Source organism: Antedon bifida, chromosome 11 (genome assembly GCF_963402885.1).
Source record: "Antedon bifida chromosome 11, ecAntBifi1.1, whole genome shotgun sequence".
Classification (NCBI taxonomy): domain Eukaryota; kingdom Metazoa; phylum Echinodermata; class Crinoidea; order Comatulida; family Antedonidae; genus Antedon; species Antedon bifida.
This window is the reverse complement of record NC_136236.1, coordinates 1912918-1937285: the sequence shown is the minus strand read 5'-3', so window position 1 is coordinate 1937285 and position 24368 is coordinate 1912918. Positions and strand designations below refer to the sequence as shown.

General features: G+C 31.4%; 5 protein-coding genes across 5 annotated transcripts in view; 1 reads left to right on the top strand and 4 right to left on the bottom strand.

The window, feature by feature from the left end:
- Positions 1-18959, bottom strand: part of LOC144856069 (tripartite motif-containing protein 2-like) — a 28446-nt gene extending 9487 nt beyond the window's left edge. Inside the window, exon 1 of the mRNA XM_078714043.1 lies at positions 18895-18959. The gene's annotated coding sequence lies outside the window, so the exon portion shown is untranslated. The remainder of the gene's footprint in view (positions 1-18894) is intronic.
- Positions 1-24368, top strand: part of LOC144856206 (transient receptor potential cation channel subfamily V member 5-like) — a 103465-nt gene that overhangs the window by 18965 nt on the left and 60132 nt on the right. The gene's annotated exons all lie outside the window — the stretch shown is intronic.
- Positions 4800-6988, bottom strand: LOC144856068 (tripartite motif-containing protein 2-like). Its single transcript, XM_078714042.1, has one exon. It carries the CDS (start codon positions 6986-6988, stop codon positions 4826-4828), a length of 2163 nt encoding a protein of 720 aa, XP_078570168.1. The 3' UTR covers positions 4800-4825.
- On the bottom strand, positions 10308-12491 carry LOC144856178 (E3 ubiquitin-protein ligase TRIM45-like). The gene is made up of 2 exons (XM_078714135.1): positions 11360-12491; positions 10308-11263 (listed from the first exon to the last, which is right to left on the bottom strand). The coding sequence occupies exons 1-2, from the start codon at positions 12489-12491 to the stop codon at positions 10308-10310; spliced, it is 2088 nt and encodes a 695-aa protein (XP_078570261.1).
- On the bottom strand, positions 20262-23758 carry LOC144856208 (E3 ubiquitin-protein ligase TRIM45-like). The gene is made up of 2 exons (XM_078714159.1): positions 23684-23758; positions 20262-22950 (listed from the first exon to the last, which is right to left on the bottom strand). The coding sequence occupies exon 2, from the start codon at positions 22919-22921 to the stop codon at positions 20762-20764; it is 2160 nt and encodes a 719-aa protein (XP_078570285.1). The 5' UTR covers positions 22922-22950; positions 23684-23758; the 3' UTR covers positions 20262-20761.

The window sequence follows — 24368 nt, the reverse complement described above, 5'->3', positions numbered from 1 at the left end:
CTCTCCAATAAAAAATCACTTTGAATAATAATCCCCCCACCCAACCCAACTATCTAATAAACGTCCATCCACATTTAGAATAACACAATTATACTATTTGTAGTAGAATTCATCGCACTGTTATCTACAATTACCAAGCATTTGTTATTCTTTTTTACCACTTTTCATATCTATTAGAGGATTTCATTTGATTATAAATGTTACCATATTATTAAAACTAAAAAATTTAACATATATCCCTCGAATGAGCACCTCCCTCAAATGAACTCCGCCTCCCCAAAGGGCCCTACCAAACAATAAAAACTATACTTTAAAATGTTATTAATCATCTAAAACACTGTGAAACAAAGTAGTTTAGTTTTACGAATGTCAAGCATTTTCAATAATGGTAACCGACAGAAAACGTAAAAGGAGAACATTATCATTCCGAGAACCATCGTCTACACTTCCTAGAGGGAGAGCGAGCGAAGCGAGCTCACCCTCTAGTAGTATACACATTAACCTACTACTATTACATTATTAAATAACCTACCTTTTTAATAGATTAGTGTTTTGATAGTTGTTTGTAGAGACAGGCGCACACAAATTCTCCCAGGTCTAAACTGAAACAAAATGGTTCCGATATGACTAAAGCTTTGATGTATTTTTATTAGACTAGCATGATTGATTCTTTTATGTACAGTTAATATTGTTAAGAACACAACATTGTGCTTTACCTAGAAACGTTTATGGAGGGAATTTCTACAATTAATATAAATAGAAATGGGTAATGTTTACCCCATAGAGGGCGATACTATGGAATTTAGCTAAATTTGAAGTAGCAGATGTGACTGCTATGTATTTGTATTTATTTTTAAAAAAACCCTTGGAAATATTTATAAAATAATTAATTACCTCAATCTTTTTTTTTTTAAACTTTCTATACATACATCTAGCACTGCAAAATTACCTATTAAGTATTAGTGTTCTTAACGTTATTCTTCTTCTGGAGTAGGCCTATTATAAGGGAAAAGATAGCAAATATTTCTATCTCACTTTAAAATAAAGTATACCGTAAGGAATGCCAATTTTAATAATTCAAGCGAATGAAAAATGTCTAATTTAAATGTACTAAAATAACATACAATTATAGTCTTTACTAGATTATTATGTTTAATACCTAAATACATTGAACTATTTCATTAAAGATGTATTGTCCTTTGAAACACAAAAAAATGAAGGTCAAAATATTCTAAATTTAAATTGGCCATGTCAAAGTAATATTTAAATTATTCACTTTAAGTCAAAAATACAACAAGTATACGTAATTAACAGGTAATTTAATTTTATTACATTTCGTCTGAAAAATCGTCGCGAGCGAAAGTAAACAAAGATTTCAAACCACGAGTACGCATTATGCATATGCTAATTAGGATTGTTTACAACTCATCACGGTTGAGAAGGTGTTTTCACACAGATCGCGAGGAATTTTTATGATTATGCATACAGAGTAGCCAAACAAGCGCGTTGCGTTATGAGATATGTTTTGATCGAAAACTTTGACTGGAAGTCAAAGTTATTTTTTGAACAAAAAAATGTCTGTATTTCAGTTAAATGATTTTTTTTTCGACTAATTTTTGGTGAAAGTTAATAACTATTATGATACTTCAAAATGACCCACTTTTTTTCGAAATCTTTTTTTAAATATTGTTTTGGAATTAGTCAAAGGGACAATACATCTTTAATATGTAATAAATGTTTACAGCAAAGTTACCTACAGAATTAATGTAATATTAATATAACATGATATAACTGATTTTACTTGGCAAAATAACATTTGCTTTGTTTGTTAGTTACTTTTTTTTGCACGATAGCGTCCTGAATTTTACAGAATTAACATATGGCTAAAATATACAAGTTATACTATATGCACGTATTATCATACTATACAGCATTATGTGTTGTTTTTTGTCATACATCATAATTAACGTTATATAATAGCATGCATTCAAGTTAAAATAAAATGTACAATATTAAAAACAACAAAGTTTTACTCTTTTGTTGGTGCTGAATAGTTGGCACGCTTCTAAGTAAACAATATCACTTTATTGATATTAAATAATTTGAAATTAAGTTGACATTTAAAGAGAACATACAATGAATACAATTTAAATGTACCACAGAAGCATCCGAACCTCTATCATTTTATATCAAAATACTCCGGCGGGGCAGATCCAGGGTAAAGATTACTTCTTGTGCTACCTCTTAGTACTGGACTAACATAATCTGATTAGCCTACTCAGATTATGAAGTTGGAAGTTGGAAATGAATTGTTGACATTAACGGGTGACATAGCCTGGGTGCAGTACAAATTTTGCGGGAAAAAAGTATAGGCAATTTTTTTGGGGGGTTTTTCTGATAGAGTATACCATATAGAATGTCAGAAAAAAATCCCCATCCCAGGGTCTTTTTTACGGCACTTTTAAATTTTGGCCTATACAACACACACAACTTCCTATTAACATACACAAATACCTATATAGGGGATAGAGAAAATCAATCAACGGTTTTTGTTACTTGCAGTTGTGTTTTAATAATAATAAAATTAGTAGAGGCCTACTTTAATAACTACTTCTCATAGTAGTTGATAAATCAAGTCGATACGATGACATCATCATGCCAGAATCCAATATGGCGTCCAATTTGGCGGAAAAAACAGGGTATTGCTAACTTCCCGCAAACCCCCCAAACCTAAAAAAAAACATAGCAAACCCCACTGAACCAACATAAAAGTGATTGAATCATTAGTGTACAACCCACTGGGTATATCCATGTAAACAAAATATTAAATTTCTACTGTTAAACTACTTATTTTTGGAGTAAAACATACTTTTTTGGTCAAAAATGATTGCTAAACCCTGCAAAGGCCTCCAAAAAAATATAGCAAACCCCACCGAACCAACATAATAAAAGTGATTGAATCATGTAGTTTAAATTTATACTGTTAACTACTTATTTTTGGGGTAAAACATCATTTTTTGGTAAAAAATGATTGCTGATTTTTAACCAAAAAATGATGTTTTATCCCCAAAATAAGTAGTTAACAGTAAAAATGTAATATTTTATATACCCAGTGGGTCGTACACTCCATGATTCAATCACTTTTATGTTGGTTCGGTGGGATTTGCTATGTTTTTTTGGAGGTTTGCGGAGGTTTTTAGCAATACCCTGTTTTCCCGCCATATTGAACGCCATATTGGATTCTGGCATGATGATGTCATCGTATCGACTTGATTTATCAACTACTATGAGAAGTAGTTATTAAAGTAGGCCTCAGCTAATTTTAATCATCATAACACTACTACAAGTAACAAAAACCGTTAATTGATTTTCCCTATCCCCTATATAGGTATTTGTGTGTGTTAATAGGAAGTTGTGTGTGTTGTATAGGCCAAAATTTAAAAGTGCCGCAAATGTGTATATTAACTGTTCTGCACCCAGGCTAACAGAGAAGTTCTGTGTTTCGATTGCTGCTTTCTTCCTTTTTAAAAGACCAAACAAGTATTTCTGATTGTTTTCTTATTTCAAAATGTCACTTCATCCTTAATCCTGAACAGCTAAATATTCTTGATATTCTTTTAATTATTGTTATAATCAACAACTCTATAGTATTAAATATATATTTTAAATCAGTGTTTATATATTGTCTTTTGTTGTCAGTTTGTCGGAATATTTGTTTTCCTTTATTGGTTGATTTTATCGTTCAACCTGGTAATTTAGATTTAGAATTATTAACAAGTTTTCATATTTAATTTAAGATATTTCATATTCCATTAATAATTGAAAGTTATGTTTGGCATCATCACACTCACAATTTCAACAAAATTGTTTTGTAGTTCCTTTCCATATTGTATAGTATTAATGTTAGGATACATCTCACCAATCCTATACGTGTTAATTTTAACTCATCTTGTCCTGTACCAAACAACCTGTACAAAGTTGAAGCTATGGTAGGCTAGACCGAGCATGCTGAGTTTGTAGACAGGGAATGTTGTACATCCTAAAATACTAATATTATCAAAACTAGTAGATACTACAAATCTGGTTGATTTTCAGCAATATACCATAATGAATATAAACATTAATAAACACAAATACAGTAGGTTTATTTAAATGTATCAACTTTTAATTCAAGTAAAATGAGAAAAACATTTTTGTATTTTACTATTATATTTCTACTCTAGATGGAAACAAAAATTGTTTAAAATTAAGCCTACTAATCAGCAAAATAAACCAAAATACGGTTGAACTATTTCATTAATTTGTAATTAATTCTACTCTAGTAAATAATTCAAACTAAATATAATGCAACGATCGAAGGAGAGTTACCTACAGTAATTAATGTAATATTGATATGACTTAATATAAACGAATTCAAATATAGCTGAACAATACAAAATATATTATATACAAATATGATATTATACAGTATTATACTGCTGTTATTCGTCATTACATAACAAACCTGTTAGTTATCGTTAGATAATAGTTCCATTGCATTAAAGTGAAAATAAAATGTATATATTAAAAAAATGTAAGTGCTCCCTCACTGCTACCAAATTCCCGGACTTATTCACTCCAGCACACTTAGGTTCTATATAATATTAGCTTTCGTGGCGTGATGTCATATCACAAAACTATACAACTATAATCAAAATGATTATTTTTATATATAATAATAGTAAGCCTAATTTATGCATAAGATCACTACAACAATTTTAAGTAAAACAACAATTATTAAAAACATGTCTACTTTTCTGTTGTGTTATGGTTATTTAACTATTATTTAATAATTAAATATTTTTACTGTTTTATCACCATGATTTGCCACTGCTATTCTACGTGGATGGTGTGATATGATGGATAATCCATGAGGATAGTTGATTCCATCTTCTTCTTTATCAATCCTTTTAATAAACTTTCCACTATTACTAAATAGCTGTAGTTTGTGATCACTTGATATTATGATATTGTCATCATCATTAACTACTACTCCATGTGGGTACTTCACCTTACCATCTTCATCACCCCCATTGACAAGGACCTTCATCAACTTTCCCTCGTTATCAAATAGTTTTAAGCAATTCTGATTATGGTATAGTATAAGAATATATCCTTGTCTTGTAAGGGTGACATCAATGATATTTAAATATTCAAAACCTGTACAATCACATTGTGCTATTTTCTTAATCAGCTTGCCACTTTCAATGTTAAACATGGCTACTTTATCATTATTAGCTACATACATAACACGTGATGCTTCATCCACATGTATGCCCCATGGACATGTCAACTCTCCCTTACCAAATGATTTAACCACCTCACCATTGATAGTGCATAGTGTGATGCATTTAGCATTACCCCAATCACTGAATGCTATATTACCATTGTTCATTGTGTACATTCTGTTTACTTGCACACCTTCTGATAGTGTAACCTTACCTATGTTTTCACCTGATTGCTTGTATTTGTGAATGAAATTGTCTTGATTTGAAACAAACAAGTCGTCCCCATATTTAACTACATCACGAACTTCTTTAGCATTATCTATTTTTATAGATTTTAATAGTCCTATATTCTCTACTTTGATACTCATTGGTGACTTTTTAATGTGTTCACCATCAACTCTAACATCAACCTTGCAAATCCCTGCACTTGTACATCTACCTATCACAGTATAGTCACCATTGATGTCTTCTTCTACTTCAGGGATGATAGTTTCTCCTGTTGGTTGTGTCAATGTAGCTTTTATGTCATTTGCATTTATTTCACATTCATCAATTTTAATTATTTTAACATCAATCGTTTGTCCTGTCGTCATGCTCTCAGCTCCTTTTAATTCTAAATAGCCTGTCCTTGAGTCTGTAATCATTCCAATGTTCTCGTGCAATGAACGTTTTTGAGTGTTTTTAACAAACTTAATCTCTGCATGAACATCAGATTGTGTGTTAGGCACTGCCTTGATCCTATCATCCAACGCTCTAATGACGTCATTACCGGATAAAATCGCTGTTGCTTCGTTGCCCTTCTCTAGGTGATGCAGCAAATTGATGTTTGTATTTATATACGATATCGTCGTTGTCTCATCCTGTATTTCTGCATCTGTTGCCTTCCTCTTTATTTTGTACATTGCCTCCACTTCACTTTTTAATTTGTCTCCACTGTCTTTTATTCTTGTTACCAATTCCTTCACGTGATTTTCAATTCCTCTCAAACTCTTTTCCCTGTTTTCATCTAGTTTCTTAACACGATCAGTTCTTACTTTAAGATCATGATTTAATTTATCTGTACATTGTTTAGCCACTTTCTGTAATTCTTCTGATGTTTGTTTGAACGTTTTAAACGCGTCTGTAATGCTGATTATGGTGTGTTGGTCTTTTCCTTCCCATTCCTTGTGATCCATGAGTTGGCAGTGTAAACAAATGGCAACATCGCAAACTTTACAAAACACAGTTAGAGGTTCATTGTGGATGGAACACAAGGGTGGATGCATCGCATTGATTTCACTGACACTCATAGATTGAACTTCTTCCACTGAATGCAACTTGTGAGTTTCAAAAAGTCTGTAGTTCTTATGATAATCACTACAATCGTGGCACAAATATTGTCTGCAATCCTGACAGTAAGTTTTAACTTCATTGTCTTTTCCACAAATACATTTGGTCTGATCTGTATTTGTAAATTGTTCAATTGTTTCTAATAGATTATTCAGAAAGGTGTTGGGTGGTAATTTCTTTAGACCGCCCTCTGGAATCTGATAAAATTTGGAGCAAGTTGGACAGGTTACCTTCTTATTTTCCCCCAACCAGTTGTCAAGACAACCTAAACAGAAGCTGTGAAGACATGGTAAGGTTCTGGGTTCATGGAGTCTATTTAAGCATATTTGACACTCTAGAACCTTCTCATCGATATCTTCTAGAAATTTAGCCAAATCACCACCGGTAGCCATCTTGAGTTGATCTGTAAACAATTGATATTTTAATTGTGTTTTCATGGTGAAATAAATTTACTAATTCGCAGAGTTTTTTGTCTTTCATTTTTGCGTGCTCACTCACTATGGCGCAAGACTATGTAGACAAGCCCAATTTCTGAGATCTAAAAATGGTTCCGATATAAATTGTGTATGAAGTGTTTATTCATGATTCTTGTGACGTTAGTGTATTTATATTATTACCAGAGCATGACTGGTTCTTTTGTGTACATATTATTGATATGATCACAAATTAACATTCCAGGGAGGCAGTTATAATAAAAGGTATTGGAATCCACACTCTTCTTATAAGGCTATGTAGGCCTACTTCTACCAAATTGTATCACAGCCTTTTGTTTAAGTTGATAGTAATAATCATAGTTGATCTACAAATGTTGGAGAGCCCCGGCCAATCGGTATACTCTGAAAGTAGTCTATTAATCGATTTGTATAAATCGATCGGTATGTAACATTTGTCGTGACGTCATCAGTCACGCCCTGAATATTATTAAATTGGAATAGTTCTAATTTTTATACGCTGTGTATTAAAAAAATGTGAAAGTATAATACATACTCTTGGTAATATTCAGTATATATATATAATTACATCGAAAATGAAGACGATCTATTTTATATTTAATATTAAACCATACAATTGTGTTTATTGATCAAATACTAGAAACAGTGCACTTATTCAAACCATGAAATACGACATCGTATACAAATTAACCTACTACTATTACATTATTAAATAACCTACCTTTTTAATAGATTAGTGTTTTGATAGTTGTTTGTAGAGACAGGCGCACACAAATTCTCCCAGGTCTAAGCTGAAACAAAATGGTTCCGATATGACTAAAGCTTTGATGTATTTTTATTAGACTAGCATGATTGATTCTTTTATGTACAGTCTATTGTTAAGAATTATGGAGGGAATTTCTACAATGAATAGGCTATAAATAGAAATAGAGCGCGATACTATGAAATTTAGCCAAATTTGAAGTAGCAGATGTGACTGTTATGTATTTGTATTTATTTTTTAAAAAACCCTTGGAAATATTTATAAAATAATTATTTACCTCAATCTTTTTTTTTTAAACTTTCTATACATACATCTAGCACTGCAAAATTACCTATTAAGCATTAGTGTTCTTAACGTTATTCTTCATCTGGAGTAGGCCTATTATAAGAGAAATGATAGCAGACATTTCTATCTCACTTTAAAATAAAGTATACAGTAATGAATGCCAATTTTAATAATTCAATTTAAATGTACTAAAATGACCAAACATACAATTATAGTCTTTACTAGATTATTATGTTTAATACCTAAATACATTGAACTATTTCAATAATATGTAATAAATGTTTACAGCAAAGTTACCTACAGAATTAATGTAATATTAACATAACATGATATAACTGATTTTACTTGGCAAATAACATTTGCTTTGTTTGTTAGTTACTTTTTACGTTACGATAGCGTCCTGAATTTTACAGAATTAACATATGGCTAAAATATACAAGTTATACTATATGCACGTATTATACTATACAGCATTATGTGTTGTTATTTGTCATACATCACAATTGACGTTACCGATAATAGCATGCATTCAAGTTAAAATAAAATGTACAATATTAAAAACAATAAAGTTTTACTCTTTGGTTGGTGCTGAATAGTTGGCACACTTCTAAGTAAACAATATTACTTTATTGATATTAAATAATTTGAAATTAAAATGACATTTAAAGGGAATATACAATTAATACAATTTAAATGTACCACAGAAGCGTCTTAACCTCTATCGTTTTATATCAAAATAATCCGGCGGAGCGGATCCAGGGTAGCGATTGCTTCTTGTGCTAACTCTCAGTACTGGACTAACATAATCTAATTAGCCTACTCAGATTATGAAGTTGGAAGTTGTAAATTAATTGTTGACATTAACAGGTGACAGAGAAGTGTTTCGATTGCTGCTTTCTTCCTTTTTAAAAGACCAAACAAGTATTTCAGATTGTTTTCTCATTTCATTTTTTTTTCTAAATATTCTGAAGGTTTTGAATTTTAATTATTGTTATAATCAACAACTCTAGTATTAAATATATATTTTAAATCAGTGTTTATATATTGTCTTTTGTCGTCAGTTTGTCGGAATATTTGTTTTCCTTTATTTGTTGATTTTGTCGTTCAACCTGGTAATTTAGATTTAGAATTATTAACAAGTTTTCATATTTAATTTAAGATATTTCATATTCCATTAATAAATGAAAGTTATGTTTGGCATCATCTCACATTTCAACAAAATTGTTTTGTAGTTCCTTTCCATATTGTATGGTATTAATGTTAGGATACATCTCACCAATCCTATGTGTTAATTTTAACTCATCTTGTCCTGCTCCAAACAACCTGTAAAAAGTTGAAGCTATGGTAGGCTAAACCGAGCATGCTGAGTTTGTAGACAGGGAATGTTGTACATCCTAAAATACTAATATTATCAAAACTAGTAGATACTACAAATCTGGTTGATTTTCAGCAATATACCGTAATGAATATACACATTAATAAACACAAGTACAATAGGTTTATTGAAATGCATCAACTTTTAATTGAATTAAAATGAGAAAAACAAAGTTAATCCTACTAATCACCAAAGTATAGATATATTTACTAGATTTATACCGTTGAACTAATTAATTATTATGTAAATTATATTTCTACTCTAGATGGAAACAAAAATTGTCTAAACTTAGACCTACTAATCAGCAAAATAAACCAATTAATACGGTTGAACTATTTCATTTATTTGTAATTAATTCTACTCTAGTAAATAATTAAAACTAAATATAATGCAACGATTGAAGGATAGTTACCTACAGTATTGAATGTAATATTGATATGACTTAATATAAACGAATTGAAATATGGCTGAACAATACCAAATATATTGTATACAAATATGATATTATACTGTATTATACTGCTGCTATTCGTCATTACATAATAGTTCCATTGCATTCAAGTGAAAATAAAATGTACTATAATTAAAACAAAATGTAAGTGCTCGGTCACTGTTACCAAATTCCCAGACTCATTCACGCCAGCACACTTAGGTTCTATATAATATCATCTTTATAAAATATACAATAATTAAAATGTGTATTTCTATATAATAGTAAGCCTAATTTATGGATAAGATCACAACAACAATTTTAAGTAAAACAACAATTATTAAAAACATTTCTATTTTTCTGTTGTAAGGTTTATAATGTGTTGTTATGGTTATTTAACTATTAATTAATAATTAAATATTTTTACTGTATTAGCGCCACGGTTTGCCACTGCTAGTCTACGTGGATAATGTGATATGATGCATAATCCACAAGAACTTTTGATTCCTTTTGGATAGCTGATTCCATCTTCTTTCTTATCAATCCTTTTAATAAACTTTCCACTACTACTAAATAGCTGTAGTTTGTTGCCACTTGATACTATGATATTGCCATCATCATCAACTACTACTGCTCTTGGCTTCATCACCTTACCATCTTCATCACCCTTACTGACAATGACCTTCATCAACTTTCCCTCATTATCAAATAGTTTTAGGCAATGTTGGCTATTGTAAAGTACAAGAATATATCCTTGTCTTGTAAGGGCGACGTCACTGATATTTACAAATTTAAAACCAGTAACATCACATGTTGTTATTTTCTTAATCAGCTTGCCACTCTTAAAGTTAAACATGGCTACATTGTTATTATTAGCTACATACATGACACGTGATGCTTCATCCACATGGATACCCCGTGGATGTACCAACTCTCCCTTACCAAATGATTTAACCACCTCACCATTCATAGTGCATAATGTGATGCATTTATTACCCCAATCACTGAATGCTATATTACCATTTTTCATTGTGTACATTCTGTTTACTTGCACGCCTTCTGATAGTGTAACCTTACCGATGTTTTCACCTGATTGCTGCTTGTATTTGTGAATGGCGTTGTCTCTACATGAAACAAGCAAACAGTCGTCTCCATATTTAACTACACCACGAACTTTAACGGTATCTATTTTTATAGTCTTTAATAATCCTTCATTCTCTACTTTGATATTCATAGGTGACTTCTTAATGTGTTCACCATCAACTCTAACATCAACCTTGCAAATCCCTGCACTTGTACATCTACCTATCACAGTATAGTCACCATTGATGTCTTCTTCTACTTCAGGGGTGATAGTTTCTCCTGTTGGTTGTGTCAATGTAACTTTTATGCCATTTGTATTTATTTCACATTCATCAGTTTTAATTATTTTAACATCAATTGTTGGCAATGTCATGCTCTCAGCTCCTTTTAATTCGAAAAAGCCTGTCCTTGAGTCTGTAATAATTCCAATGTCATCGTGCAATGAAACAATTTGTTGATTGTTTTTAACAAAGTTAATCTCTGCATGAACATCAGATTTTGTTTTAGGCACTCCCTTGATTCTATCATCCAACACTCTAATGACGTCATTACCGGATAACATCGCCGTTGCTTCGTTGCCCTTCTGTAGGTGATGCAGCATATTGATGTTTGTATCTATAAACGATACAGTCGTTGTCACATCCTCTATTTCAGCATCAGTTGCCTTCCTCTTCATTTTGTACATTACCTCCACTTCACTTTTTAATTTGTCTCCACTGTCTTTTATTCTTGTTACCAATTCCTTCACATGATTTTCAATTCCTCTCAAACTCTGTTCCCTCTTTTCATCTAGTTTCTTAACATGATTTGTCATTACTTTAAGATCATCATTTAATTTATCTGTACATTGTTTAGCCACTTTTTCAAGTTCCGATGACGTTTCTTTGAATGTGTTAAACGCGTCTGTTATGCTGATGGTCATATGTTTTTCCTTTCCTTCCCATTCCTTGTGATCCATGATTGAACAGTATATACAAATGGCAACATTGCATATTTTACAAAACACAGTTAAAGGTTCTTTTTTGTGAATAGAACACAGAGGTGGATGCATCGCATTGATTTCACTGACACTCATTAATTGAACTTCTTCCACTGAATGCAACTTGTGAGTTTCAAAAAGTCTGTAGTTCTTATGATGATCACTACAATCGTGGCAAAGATATTGTCTGCAATCCTGACAGTAGGTTTTAGATTGACCTTCCTTTCCACAAATACATTTGGTCTGATCTGTATTTGTGAACTGTTCAATTGTTTCTAATAGATTATTCAGAAATGTGTTGGGTGGCAATTTTTTTAAACCACCTACTGGAATCTGATAAGATTTGGAGCAAGTTGGACAGGTTTCTTTCTTATTTTTTTCCAACCAGTTGTCAAGACAACCTAAACAGAAGCTGTGAAGACATGTTAAGGTTCTGGGTTCATGAAGTCTATTTAAGCATATTTGACACTCTAGAACCTTCTCATCGATATCTTCTAGAAATTTAGCCAAATCACCACCGGTAGCCATCTTGAGTTAATCTGTGAAGTGAAAATTACCTTTAATGGTTATTTTCATTGTGTTTTCATGGTGAAATACATTTAATAATTCGCAAATTTTATTGTCTTTCATTTTTGCGTGCTCACTTGATATTTTGTAAAGATACATTAGGGCTATGGGGCAATTCTATTACTATAAAGCCCAATTGCTGAGATCTAAAAAATGGTTCCGATATGAATTAGCCTAAGTGTTTAGTCATGATTCTTGTAACGTTAGTGTATTTATATTATTACCAGAGCATGACTGGTTCTTTTGTGTACATATTATTGATATGATCACAAATTAACATTCCAGGGAGGCAGTTATAATAAAATGTATTTTAACCCACTCTTCTCATAAGGCTATAGTATGTACTTCTACCAAATTGTATCACAGCCTTTTGTTTAAGTTGATAGTAATAATCATAGTTGATCTACAAATGTTGGAGAGCCCCGGCCAATCGGTATACTCTAAAAGTAGTCTATTAATCGATTTGTATAAATCGATCGGTCATGTAACATTTGTCGTGACGTCACCAGTCAAGCCCTGTATTATTAAATTGGAATAGTTCTTATTTTTATACGCTGTGTATTAAAAAAGTATATGAAAGTATAATACATACTCGTGGTAATATTCAATATATATATATAGAATTACATCGAAAATGAAGACGATCTATTTTATATTTAATATTAAACCATACAATTGTATTTATTGATAAAACACTAGAAACAGTGCACTTATTCAAACCATGAAATACGACATGGTATCAAAATTAACCTATTACTAGTACAGTACTACCTTATTAAATAACCTACCTTTTCTCAATAAATTAATGTTTTATTCGTAGATGGAGGTGCACACAAATGCTCCCAGTTTAAGCTGAAACAAAATGGTTCCGATATGACTAAAGCTTTGATGTATTTTTATTAGACAAGCATGATTGATTCTTTTATGTACAGTCTATTGTTAAGAACACAGCATTGTGCTTTACATAGAAACATTTTGAAATGGGTAATGTTTACCACATAGAGGGCGATACTATGGAATTTAGCCAAATTTGAAGTAGCAGATGTGACTGTTATGTATTTGTATTTATTTTTAAAAAAACCCTTGAAAATATTTATAAAATAATTAATTACCTCAATCTTTTTTTTTAAAACTTTCTATACATACATCTAGCACTGTAAAATTACCTATTAAGTATTAGTGTCCTTAACGTTATTCTTCATCTGGAGTAGGCCTATTATAAGAGAAATGATAGCAGACATTTCTATCTCACTTTAAAATAAAGTATACCGTAATGAATGCCAATTTTAATAATTCAATTTAAATGTACTAAAATGACTAAACATACAATTATAGTCTTTACTAGATTATTATGTTTAATACCTAAATACATTGAACTATTTCATTAATATGTAATAAATGTTTACAGCAAAGTTACCTACAGAATTAATGTAATATTAACATAACATGATATAACTGATTTTACTTGGCAAATAACATTTGCTTTGTTTGTTAGTTACTTTTTTTTTTGCACGATAGCGTCCTGAATTTTACAGAATTAACATATGGCTAAAATATACAAGTTATACTATATGCACGTATTATCATACTATACAGCATTATGTGTTGTTATTTGTCATACATCACAATTAACGTTACCGATAATAGCATGCATTCAAGTTAAAATAAAATGTACAATATTAAAAACAATAAAGTTTTACTCTTTTGTTGGTGCTGAATAGTTGGCACACTTCTAAGTAAACAATATTACTTTATTGATATTAAATAATTTGAAATTAAGATGACATTTAAAGGGAATATACAATTTAAATGTACCACGGAAGCGTCTTAACCTCTATCGTTTTATATCAAAATAATCCGATCGGAGCGGATCCAGGGTAGCGATTGCTTCTTGTGCTAACTCTCAGTACTGTACTAACATAATCTAATTAGCCTACTCAGATTATGAAGTTCGATAGTTGGAAATGAATTGTTGACATTAACGGGTGACAGAGAAGTTGTGTGTTTTGATTGCTGCTTTCTTCCTTTTTAAAGACCAAACAAGTATTTCAGATTGTTTTCTCATTTCAAAATTTTACTTCATCCTTAATCCTGAACATCTAAATATTCTGAAGGTTTTGAATTTTGATTATTGTTATAATCAACAACTCTAGTATTAAATATATATTTTAAATCAGTGTTTATATATTGTCTTTTGTCGTCAGTTTGTCGGAATATTTGTTTCCTTTATTCGTTGATTTTATCGTTCAACCTGGTAATTTAGACTTAGAATTATTAACAAATTTTTTATATTTAATTTAAGATATCTCATATTCCATTAATAATTGAAAGTTGTGTTTGGTATCATCTCACTCACAATTTCAACAAAATTGTTTTGTAGTTCCTTTTCATATTGTATGGTATTAATGTTAGGATACATCTCACCAATCCTATGTGTTAATTTCAACTCATTTCATCGTGCTCCAAAGAACCTGTACAAAGTTGAAGCTATGGTATGCTAGACCGAGCATGCTGAGTTTGTAGACAGGGAATGTTGTACATCCTAAAATACTAATATTATCAAAACTAGTAGATACTACAAATCTGGTTGATTTTCAGCAATACACCATAATGAATATACACATTAATAAACAAAAACAGTAGGATTAGTGAAATGCATCAACTTTTAATTCAAGTAAAATGAGAAAAACATTGTATAAATTTATTCTTACTAATCACGTATAGATATATATTTACTAGATTTAGACTAAAACACAAAACAGTTGAACTAATTAAATAATATGTAAATTATATTTCTACTCTAGATGGAAACACAAATTGTCTAAACTTAAGTCTACTAATTAGCAAAATAAACCAAAATACGGTTGAACTATTTAAATAATTTGTAATTCTACTCTAGTAAATAATTGAAACTAAATATAATGCAACGATTGAAGAAGTTACTTATAGTAATTAATGTAATATTGATATGACTTAATATAAACGAATTCAAATATGGCTGTACAATACATGCAAAATGCAAATATGATATTATATACCGTATTATATTGCTGTTATTCGTCATTACATAATAAACCTGTTAGTTAACGTTAGATAATAGTTCCACAGCATTCAAGTGAAAATATAATGTACCGCTACCAAATTCCCAGACTTTTTCAAGCCAGCACACTTACAGTAGGTTCTTATAATATCAGCTTTCATGACGTGATGTCATATTGGGCAATATGCATATGAGTAATACAGTATTTTATTCATTTTATCACAAAAATATAGAAATAATTAAAATGATTATTTTTATATTTATGCTTAAGATCACTACAACAAGTTTAAGTAAAACAACAATTATTAAAAACATTTCTATTTTTCTGTTGTACGGTAATAATGTGTTGTTATGCTTATTTAACTATTAATTAATAATTAAATATTTTTACTGTTTTACCACCAACATTGGCCACTGCTACTCTACGTGGATTATGTGACAAAATGGATAAACCATAAGTTTGATTGATTCCATCTTCTTTTTTATCAATCCTTTTGATAAACTTTCCACTATTACTAAATAGCTGTAGTTTGTGGTTACTTGATATTATGATGTTGTCATTATCATCAACTACTACTCCTGATGGGTACGTCACCTTACCATCTTCATTACCCTCATTTACAAGGACTTTAATACACTTTCCCTCATTATCAAATAGTTTTAAGCAATGTTGGTAATAGTACACTACAACAATATATCCTTGTCTTGTAAGGGCGACATCAATGATATTTACCAATTTAAAACCTTTAATATCACATCTTGCTATTCTCCTAATGAGCTTGCAACTTTCAATGTTAAACATGGCTACATTGTTATCATTAGCTACATACATGACACGTGATGCTTCATCCACATGGATACCCAATGGATTTATCAACTCTCCTTTACCAAATGATTTAACCACCTTACCATTCATAGTGCATAGTGTGATGCCTTTATTACCCCAATCACTGAATGCTATATTACCATTGTTCACTGTGTACATTCTGTTTACTTGCACACCTTCTGATAGTGTAACCTTACCGATGCTTTCATCTGATTGCTTGTATTTGTGAATGACATTGTCTCGACATGAAACAAGCAAACAGTCGTCTCCATATTTAACTATATCTTGAACCCCTTTAGCATTATCTATTTTAATAGTTTTTAATAATCTTTCATTCTCTACTTTGATACTCATTGGTGACTTCTTAATGTGTTCACCATCAACTCTAACATCAACCTTGCAAATCCCTGCACTTGTACATCTACCTATCACAGTATAGTCACCATTGATGTCTTCTTCTATTTCAGGGATGATAGTTTCTCCTGTTGGTTGTGTCAATGTAGCTTTTATGTAATTTGCGTTTATTTTACATTCATCAGTTTTAATTATTTTAACATCAATTGTTGGCAATGTCATGCTCTCAGCTCCTTTTAATTCTAAATAGCCTGCCCTTGAGTCTGTAATCATTCCAATGTTCTCGTGCAATGAAAGTTTTTGCGTGTTTTTAACAAAGTTAATCTCTGCATGAATATCAGATTTTGTTTTAGGCACTGCCTTTATCCTATCATCCAACACTCTAATGACGTCATTACCGGATAGCATTGCCGTTGCTTCGTTGCCCTTCTGTAGGTGATGCAGCAAATTGATGTTAGTGTTTAAATACGATATCGTCGTTGTCACATCCTCTATTTCAGCATCAGTTGCCTTTCTCTTTATTTTGTACATTACCTCCACTTCACTTTTCAATTTGTCTCCACTTTCTTTTATTCTTGTTACCAATTCCCCTACATGATTTTCAATTCCTCTCAAACTCTCCTCCCTCTTTTCATCTAGTTTCTTAACACGATCTGTCATTACTTTAAGATCATCATTTAATTTATCTGTACATTGTTTAGCCACTTTTTCAAGTTCCGATGATGTTTCTTTAAACGTGTTAAACGCGTCTGTTATGCTGATTATGGTGTGTTTGTCTTTTCCTTCCCATTCCTTGTGATCCATGAGTTGGCAGTGTATACAAATGGCAACATTGCATATCATGCAAAACACAGTTAGAGGTTCATTGTGAATGGAACACAGAGGCGGGTGCATCGCATTGATTTCACTGATACTCATAGATTGAACATCTTCCACTGAATGCAATGTATGATTTTTAAACATTCTATAGTTTTTATGAGGATCGCTGCAATGCTTGCACAAATATTCTCTGCAATCCTGACAGTAGGTTTTAACTTCATTGTCTTTTCCACAAATACATTTTACCTGATCTGTATTTGTGAAATGTTCAATAGTTTCTAATAGATTATTCAAAAAGGTGTTGGGTGGTAATTTCTTTAGACCGCCCTCTGGAATCTGATAAGATTTTGAGCAAGTTGGACAGGTTACCTTCTTATTTCTTTTCAACCAGTTGTCAAGACAACCTAAACAGAAGCTGTGAAGACATGTTAAGGTTCTGGGTTCGTTGAGTCTATTTAAGCATATTTGACACTCTAGAACCTTGTCATCGATATCTTCTAGAAATTTAGCCAAATCACCACTGGTAGCCATCTTACAACCGCTAGCCATCTTGTTAATCTGTGAACTGATAATTGCCTATAATGGTTATTTTTCTTTTATTTTAATTGTGTTTTCATGGTGAATTACATTTAATAATTAGCAGAGTTTATTGTGTTTTATTTTTGCGTGAAACTTGATATTTTGTAAAGATACATTAGGCCTATGCCGCAATTTCATTACTACAATGTTTAGACAAGCCCAATTGCTGAGATCAAGTAAATGGTTCCGATATGAATTAAGTGTTTATTCATGATTCTTGTGACGTTAGTGTATTTATATTATTACCAGAGCATGACTGGTTCTTTTGTGTACTATTGATATGATCACAAAATAACATTCCGGGGATCTAGGTACCTGGACACGTATACAATTAAGATAAGCCTACCATACTTATATATGTGATTTGATCACATTTTATTTACAAATCCTGGGGAGTCTCGGCCAATCGGTAAACTCTGAAGTTTAGAAATCGATCGGTCATGTGACATTAATTTGTCGTGACGTCACCAATCACACCCAGAATATTATTAAACTGGATTAGTTCTTATTTCTGTTCGCTGTGTATTAAACCTGACGATTATGCAGTTACCTTACAAAAGTATAATACATATTAGTGAGATTATTCAATATTTTGGCATAACATTAAGCATCGAAAATGAAGATGATCAATTTTATATTTAATACTAAATCATACAATTGCGTTTATTGATAAAATGCTAGAAAACTTTGCCCGTATCCAAACCAGAATACGATAAAATGGTCCAAGAACTTATTTAATAACTTACCCTTTGATATGATTAGTGTTTTTATGTTGTTGTAGACAGGCGCAAATGCTCTCAGGTCTAAGTTGAAACAAGATGGTTCGGATATGAAATAAAGTGTTTAGTTCTTGTTCCTGTGGCGGTGGTGTATCTGTATAGGATTAGCATGATTGATTCTTTTATGTGCAGTCTATTGATAAGAACACAATATATGCCTTACCCGGAAACGTTAACAATTATCGGCATACATTTGTGCTGAAATGTTTTTTTATTTTAGGACTATTAAGCTAGACTAGAATTTAGAAAATTTTAATGTACCGTACAATGTATGAACCGTCTGAACCCTCTATTACTTTATATCAAAATATACGTTTCAGGCGGGGGCGGATCCAAGAGTAGCGATTGTTTCTTGCGCTACCTATCTGTACTGGACTAGCAAAATCTAATTAATCAGATTGTTGAAAGTTTGAAGTGAATTGTTGACATTAACGGGTGACAGAGCAGAAGTTTTGTGTTTCGATTGTTGCTTCCTTCTTTTTTTAAAAGACCAAACAAGTATTTCAGATTTTTTCAGTGTTTTCTCATTTCAAAATTTTACTTATTTCTGAACATCTAAATATTCTCCAGGTTGACAATTTTAATTATTGTTACAATTAACAACTATATTTTATTTACAATATTTTAAACCAGTGTTTATATATTGTCTTTTTTTTCTTTTTTTGGTTGATTTTTTATCGTTAATTTAGATTAGGCCTTATTATTAACAAGTTTTCATATTTAAATTTAAGATATTTCATATTCCATTAATAAATAAAAGTTATGTTTGGCATCATCTCACTCATAATTTTAACAACATTGTTTTGTAGTTCCTTTCTATATTGTATGGTATTAATGTTAGGATACATCTCACCAATCCTATGTGTTAATTTCAACTCATCTTGTCCTGTACCAAACAACCTGGTACAAAGTTGAAGCTATGGTAGGCTAGACCGAGCATACTGAGTTTGTAGACAGGGAATGTTGTACATTCTAAAATACTAATATTATCAAAACTAGTAGATACTACAAATCTGGTTGATTTTCAGCAATTTACCGTAATGAATATACACATTAATAAACACAAGTACAATAGGTTTATTGAAATGTATCAAATTTTAATTCAAGTAAAATTAGAAAAACATTGTCTAAATTTAAGCCTACTTTAATCACCAAAGTATATACTTGGACTAAAACTAATTAATTAATATGTAAATAATATTTCTACTCTAGATGGAAACACAAATTGTCTAAACTTAAGCCTACTAATCAGAAAAATAAACCAAAAAACTATTTCATTAATTTGTAATTAATTCTACTCTAGTAAATAATTGAAACTAAATATAATGCAACGATTGAAGAAGTTACCTACAGTAATTAATGTAATATTGATATGACTTAATATAAACGATTTTAAATATGGCTGAATAATACAAAATATATTATATGCAAATATGATACAGTATTATACTGCTGTTATTCGTCAATACATAATAAACCTGTTAGTTAACGTTAGATAATAGTTCCATTGCATTCAAGTGAAAATAAAATGTACTATATTAAAACAAAATGTAAGTGCTCCTTCACTGCTACCAAATTCCCGGACTTATTCACGCCAGCAGACTTAGGTTCTATATAATCAGCGTACGTGGCGTGATGTCATATTGAGAAATTTGCATATGAGTAATGTTTTATTAATTTTATCACAAAAATATACAAATAAAATTAAATGATTATTTATTCTATGTAATAGTAAGCCTAATTTATGCATAAGATCACTTCAACAATTTTCTGTAAAAACAACACTAATTCTAATAATTTTTATATTCCTGTTGTAAGGTTAATAATACGATATTTAATAATTAAATACTTTTACTGTTTCATCACCACCATTTGCCACTGCTACTCTACGTGGATAGTGTGATAAGATGCATAATCCAAAAGGATAGCTGATTCCATCTTCTTTTTTATCAATTCTTTTAATGAACTTTCCACTATTACTAAATAGCTGTAGTTTGTGTTTACTTGATATTATGATATTGTCATCATCATCAACCACTACTCCTGTTGGGTACGTCACCTTACCATCTTCATCACCCTCATTTACAAGGACTTTAATACACTTTCCCTCATTATCAAGTAGTTTTAAGCAATGTTGGTAATGGTACACTACAACAATATATCCTTGTCTTGTAAGGGCGACATCAATGATATTTACAAATTCAAAACCCTTAATATCACATTCTGCTATTCTCCTAATGAGCTTGCAACTTTCAATGTTAAACATGGCTACATTGTCATGATTAGCTACATACATGACACGTGATGCTTCATCCACATGGATACCCCATGGATTTATCAACTCTCCTTTACCAAATGATTTAACCACTTCACCATTGATAGTGCATAGTGTGATGCATTTATTACCCCAATCACTGAATGCTATATTACCATTGTTCATTGTGTACATTCTGTTTACTTGCACACCTTCTGATAGTGTAACCTTACTGATGAATTTACCTGATTGCTTGTATTTGTGAATGGCGTTGTCTTGACATGAAACAAGCAAGCAATCTTCTCCATATTTAACTACATCACGAACTTTTTTAACATTATCTATTTTCATAGTCTTTAATAATCCTTTTTTTTTCTTTACATTGATATCCATTGGTGACTTCTTAATGTGTTTCCCATCAACTCTAACATCAACCTTGCAAATCCCTGCACTTGTAAATCTACCTATCACAGTATAGTCACCATTGATGTCTTCTTCTACTTCAGGGATGATAGTTTCTCCTGTTGGTTGTGTCAATGTAGCTTTTATGTCATTTGCATTTATTTCACATTCATCAGTTTTAATTATTTTAACATCAATTGTTGGCAATGTCATGCTCTCAGCTCCTTTTAATTCTAAATAGCCTGCCCTTGAGTCTGTAATCATTCCAATGTTCTCGTGCAATGAAACAAGTTTTTGTGTGTTTTTAACAAACTTAATCTCTGCATTAACATCAGATTTTGTGTTAGGCAATGTCTTGATCCTATCATCCAACGCTCTAATGAGGTCATTACCGGATAGCATTACCGTTGCTTCGTTGCCCTTCTCTAGGTGATGCAGCAAATTGATGTTAGTGTCTATATACGATACAGTCGTTGTCACCTCCTCTATTTCAGCATCAGTTGCCTTCCTCTTCATTTTGTACATTGCCTCCACTTCACTTTTTAATTTGTCTCCACTGTCTTTTATTCTTGTTACCAGTTCCTTCACATGCTTTTCAATTTCTCTCAAACTCTTATCCCTCTTTTCATTTAGTTTCTTAACACGATCTGTCATTACTTTCAGGTCGTCATTTAATTTATCTGTGCATTGCTTAGCAACTTTCTGTAATTCTTCTGATGTTTGTTTAAACGTTTTAAACGCATCTTCTATGGTGATTATGATGTGTTTTCCTCCCCATTCCTTGTGATCCATGATTGGACAGTGTAAACAAATGGCAACATCGCAAACTTTACAAAACAGAGTTAGAGGTTCATTGTGGATAGAACACAGAGGCGGGTGCATCGCATTGATCTCACTGACACTCATGGATTTAACATCTTCCACTGAATGCAACTTGTGATTTTTGCAAGCTGGAATATTCTTATGATGATCACTGCAACTGTGGCACAAATATTGTCTGCAATCCTGACAGTAGGTTTTAGATTTACCTTCCTTTCCACAAATACATTTGGTGTGATCTGTATTTGTGAACTGTTCAATTGTTTCTAATAGATTATTCAGAAATGTGTTGGGTGGCAATTTTTGTAAACCACCTATTGGAATCTGATAAGATTTCGAGCAAGTTGGACAGGTTTCTTTCTTATTTTGTTTCAACCAGTTGTCAAGACAACCTAAACAGAAGCTGTGAAGACACGTTAAGGTTCTGGGTTCATGGAGTCTATTTAAGCATATTTGACACTCTAGAACCTTCTCATCGATATCTTCCAGAAATTTAGCCAACTCACCACCGGTAGCCATCTTACCACCGCTAGCCGTCTTGAGTTGATCTGTGAACAATTGATATTTCCGTCTTATTTTAATTGTGTTTATTGAATTGAATTGAAATACATTTACTAATTCGCAGAGTTTATTGTCTATCATTTTTGCGTGCTCACTTAATATTTTGTAAATTGAATGAATTAAGTGTTTAGTCCTGATTCCTGTGACGTTAGTGTATTTATATAATTACCAGAGCATGACTGGTTCTTTTGTGTAGGCCTACTATTGATATTATTACAAAATAACATTCCGGGGAGCTATAGGTACCTGGACACGTAAACAATTTTTATAGGGCTAGCATGTACTTCTACCAAAATGTATCACAGCCATTTGTTTAAGTTGATAGTAATAATCATATTTTATTTACAAATCCTGGAGAGTCTTGGCCAATCGGTATACTCTGAAGTTTATAAATCAATCGGTCAAGTGACATTTGACGTGACGTCACCAGTCACACCCAAAATGTTATCAAACTGGATTAGTTCTTATTTATATTCGCTGTGTATTCAAACCGAAGATATGACCTTACGCAAGTATAATACATACTCGTGAGATTATTCAATATTTTGGCATAACATTAAGCATCGAAAATGAAGATGATCAATCATACAATTGCGTTTATTGATAAATGCTAGAAAACTGTTTCCACTTAAGCTTGAGGACAAATATAAATACCTTTACCTTTACCTTATCCGACTCAGCATACGATAAAATGGTATAAACACTTATTAAATAACTTACCTTTTGATATGATTAGTGTTTTGATGTTGTTGTAGACAGGCGCAAATGCTCCCAGGTCTAAGGTGAAACAATATGGTTCGGATATGAAATAAAGTGTTTAGTTCTGATTCCTGTGACGGTGGTGTATTTGTATAGGATTAGCATGATTGATTCTTTTATGTACACGGAAACGTTAACAATTATCGGCATCCATTTGTGCTAAAATGTTTTTCATTTTACGAATATTAAGCCGCTTAGAATCTAGACTACGGTGTTATTTGTCGTAATCTATAGGCAATTACAAAAACATAATACGAATATTTCACAACATTAAGTCAAAATACAATGAAATTTTGTTTACTTAATTTCAAACACAATTTAATGCATAAAAAACAAGATCAATAAAAATTAAAATGAAAACACAAGACCACTACTGAAATTGTTGGTTGCCGCGCTGTGTGATTTGGTTACGCTTTGCTAGTATATCGAAGATGATGTTTTTTGTATCGTGATAAAGGCGAATTTCGGGTTATGTAATTTACTGTAATGTAATATTATTTACTAATGTTCAAATAAATGTGATCAGTGAGCTTTACAACAAATACATTTTATGCGAATGTTCTGAAAACACCAGTGAGAAGTCTGAGCCTGTGTTCGGGCAGTAGTTTAGTTTATTTATATTCACGTGTTTACATTTTTACGCTTT

Bases quoted from the DNA above. Each gene is read 5' to 3' on its own strand.
- LOC144856208 (XM_078714159.1), bottom strand. From the start codon at position 22,921: ATGGCTACCGGTGGTGAGTTGGCTAAATTTCTGGAAGATATCGATGAG.
- LOC144856178 (XM_078714135.1), bottom strand. From the start codon at position 12,491: ATGGCTACCGGTGGTGATTTGGCTAAATTTCTAGAAGATATCGATGAG. The intron at 11,264-11,359 runs GCATGACATTGC...CACAACCAACAG, and splicing joins CGAATTAAAAGGAGCTGAGA to GAGAAACTATCACCCCTGAA.
- LOC144856068 (XM_078714042.1), bottom strand. From the start codon at position 6,988: ATGGCTACCGGTGGTGATTTGGCTAAATTTCTAGAAGATATCGATGAG.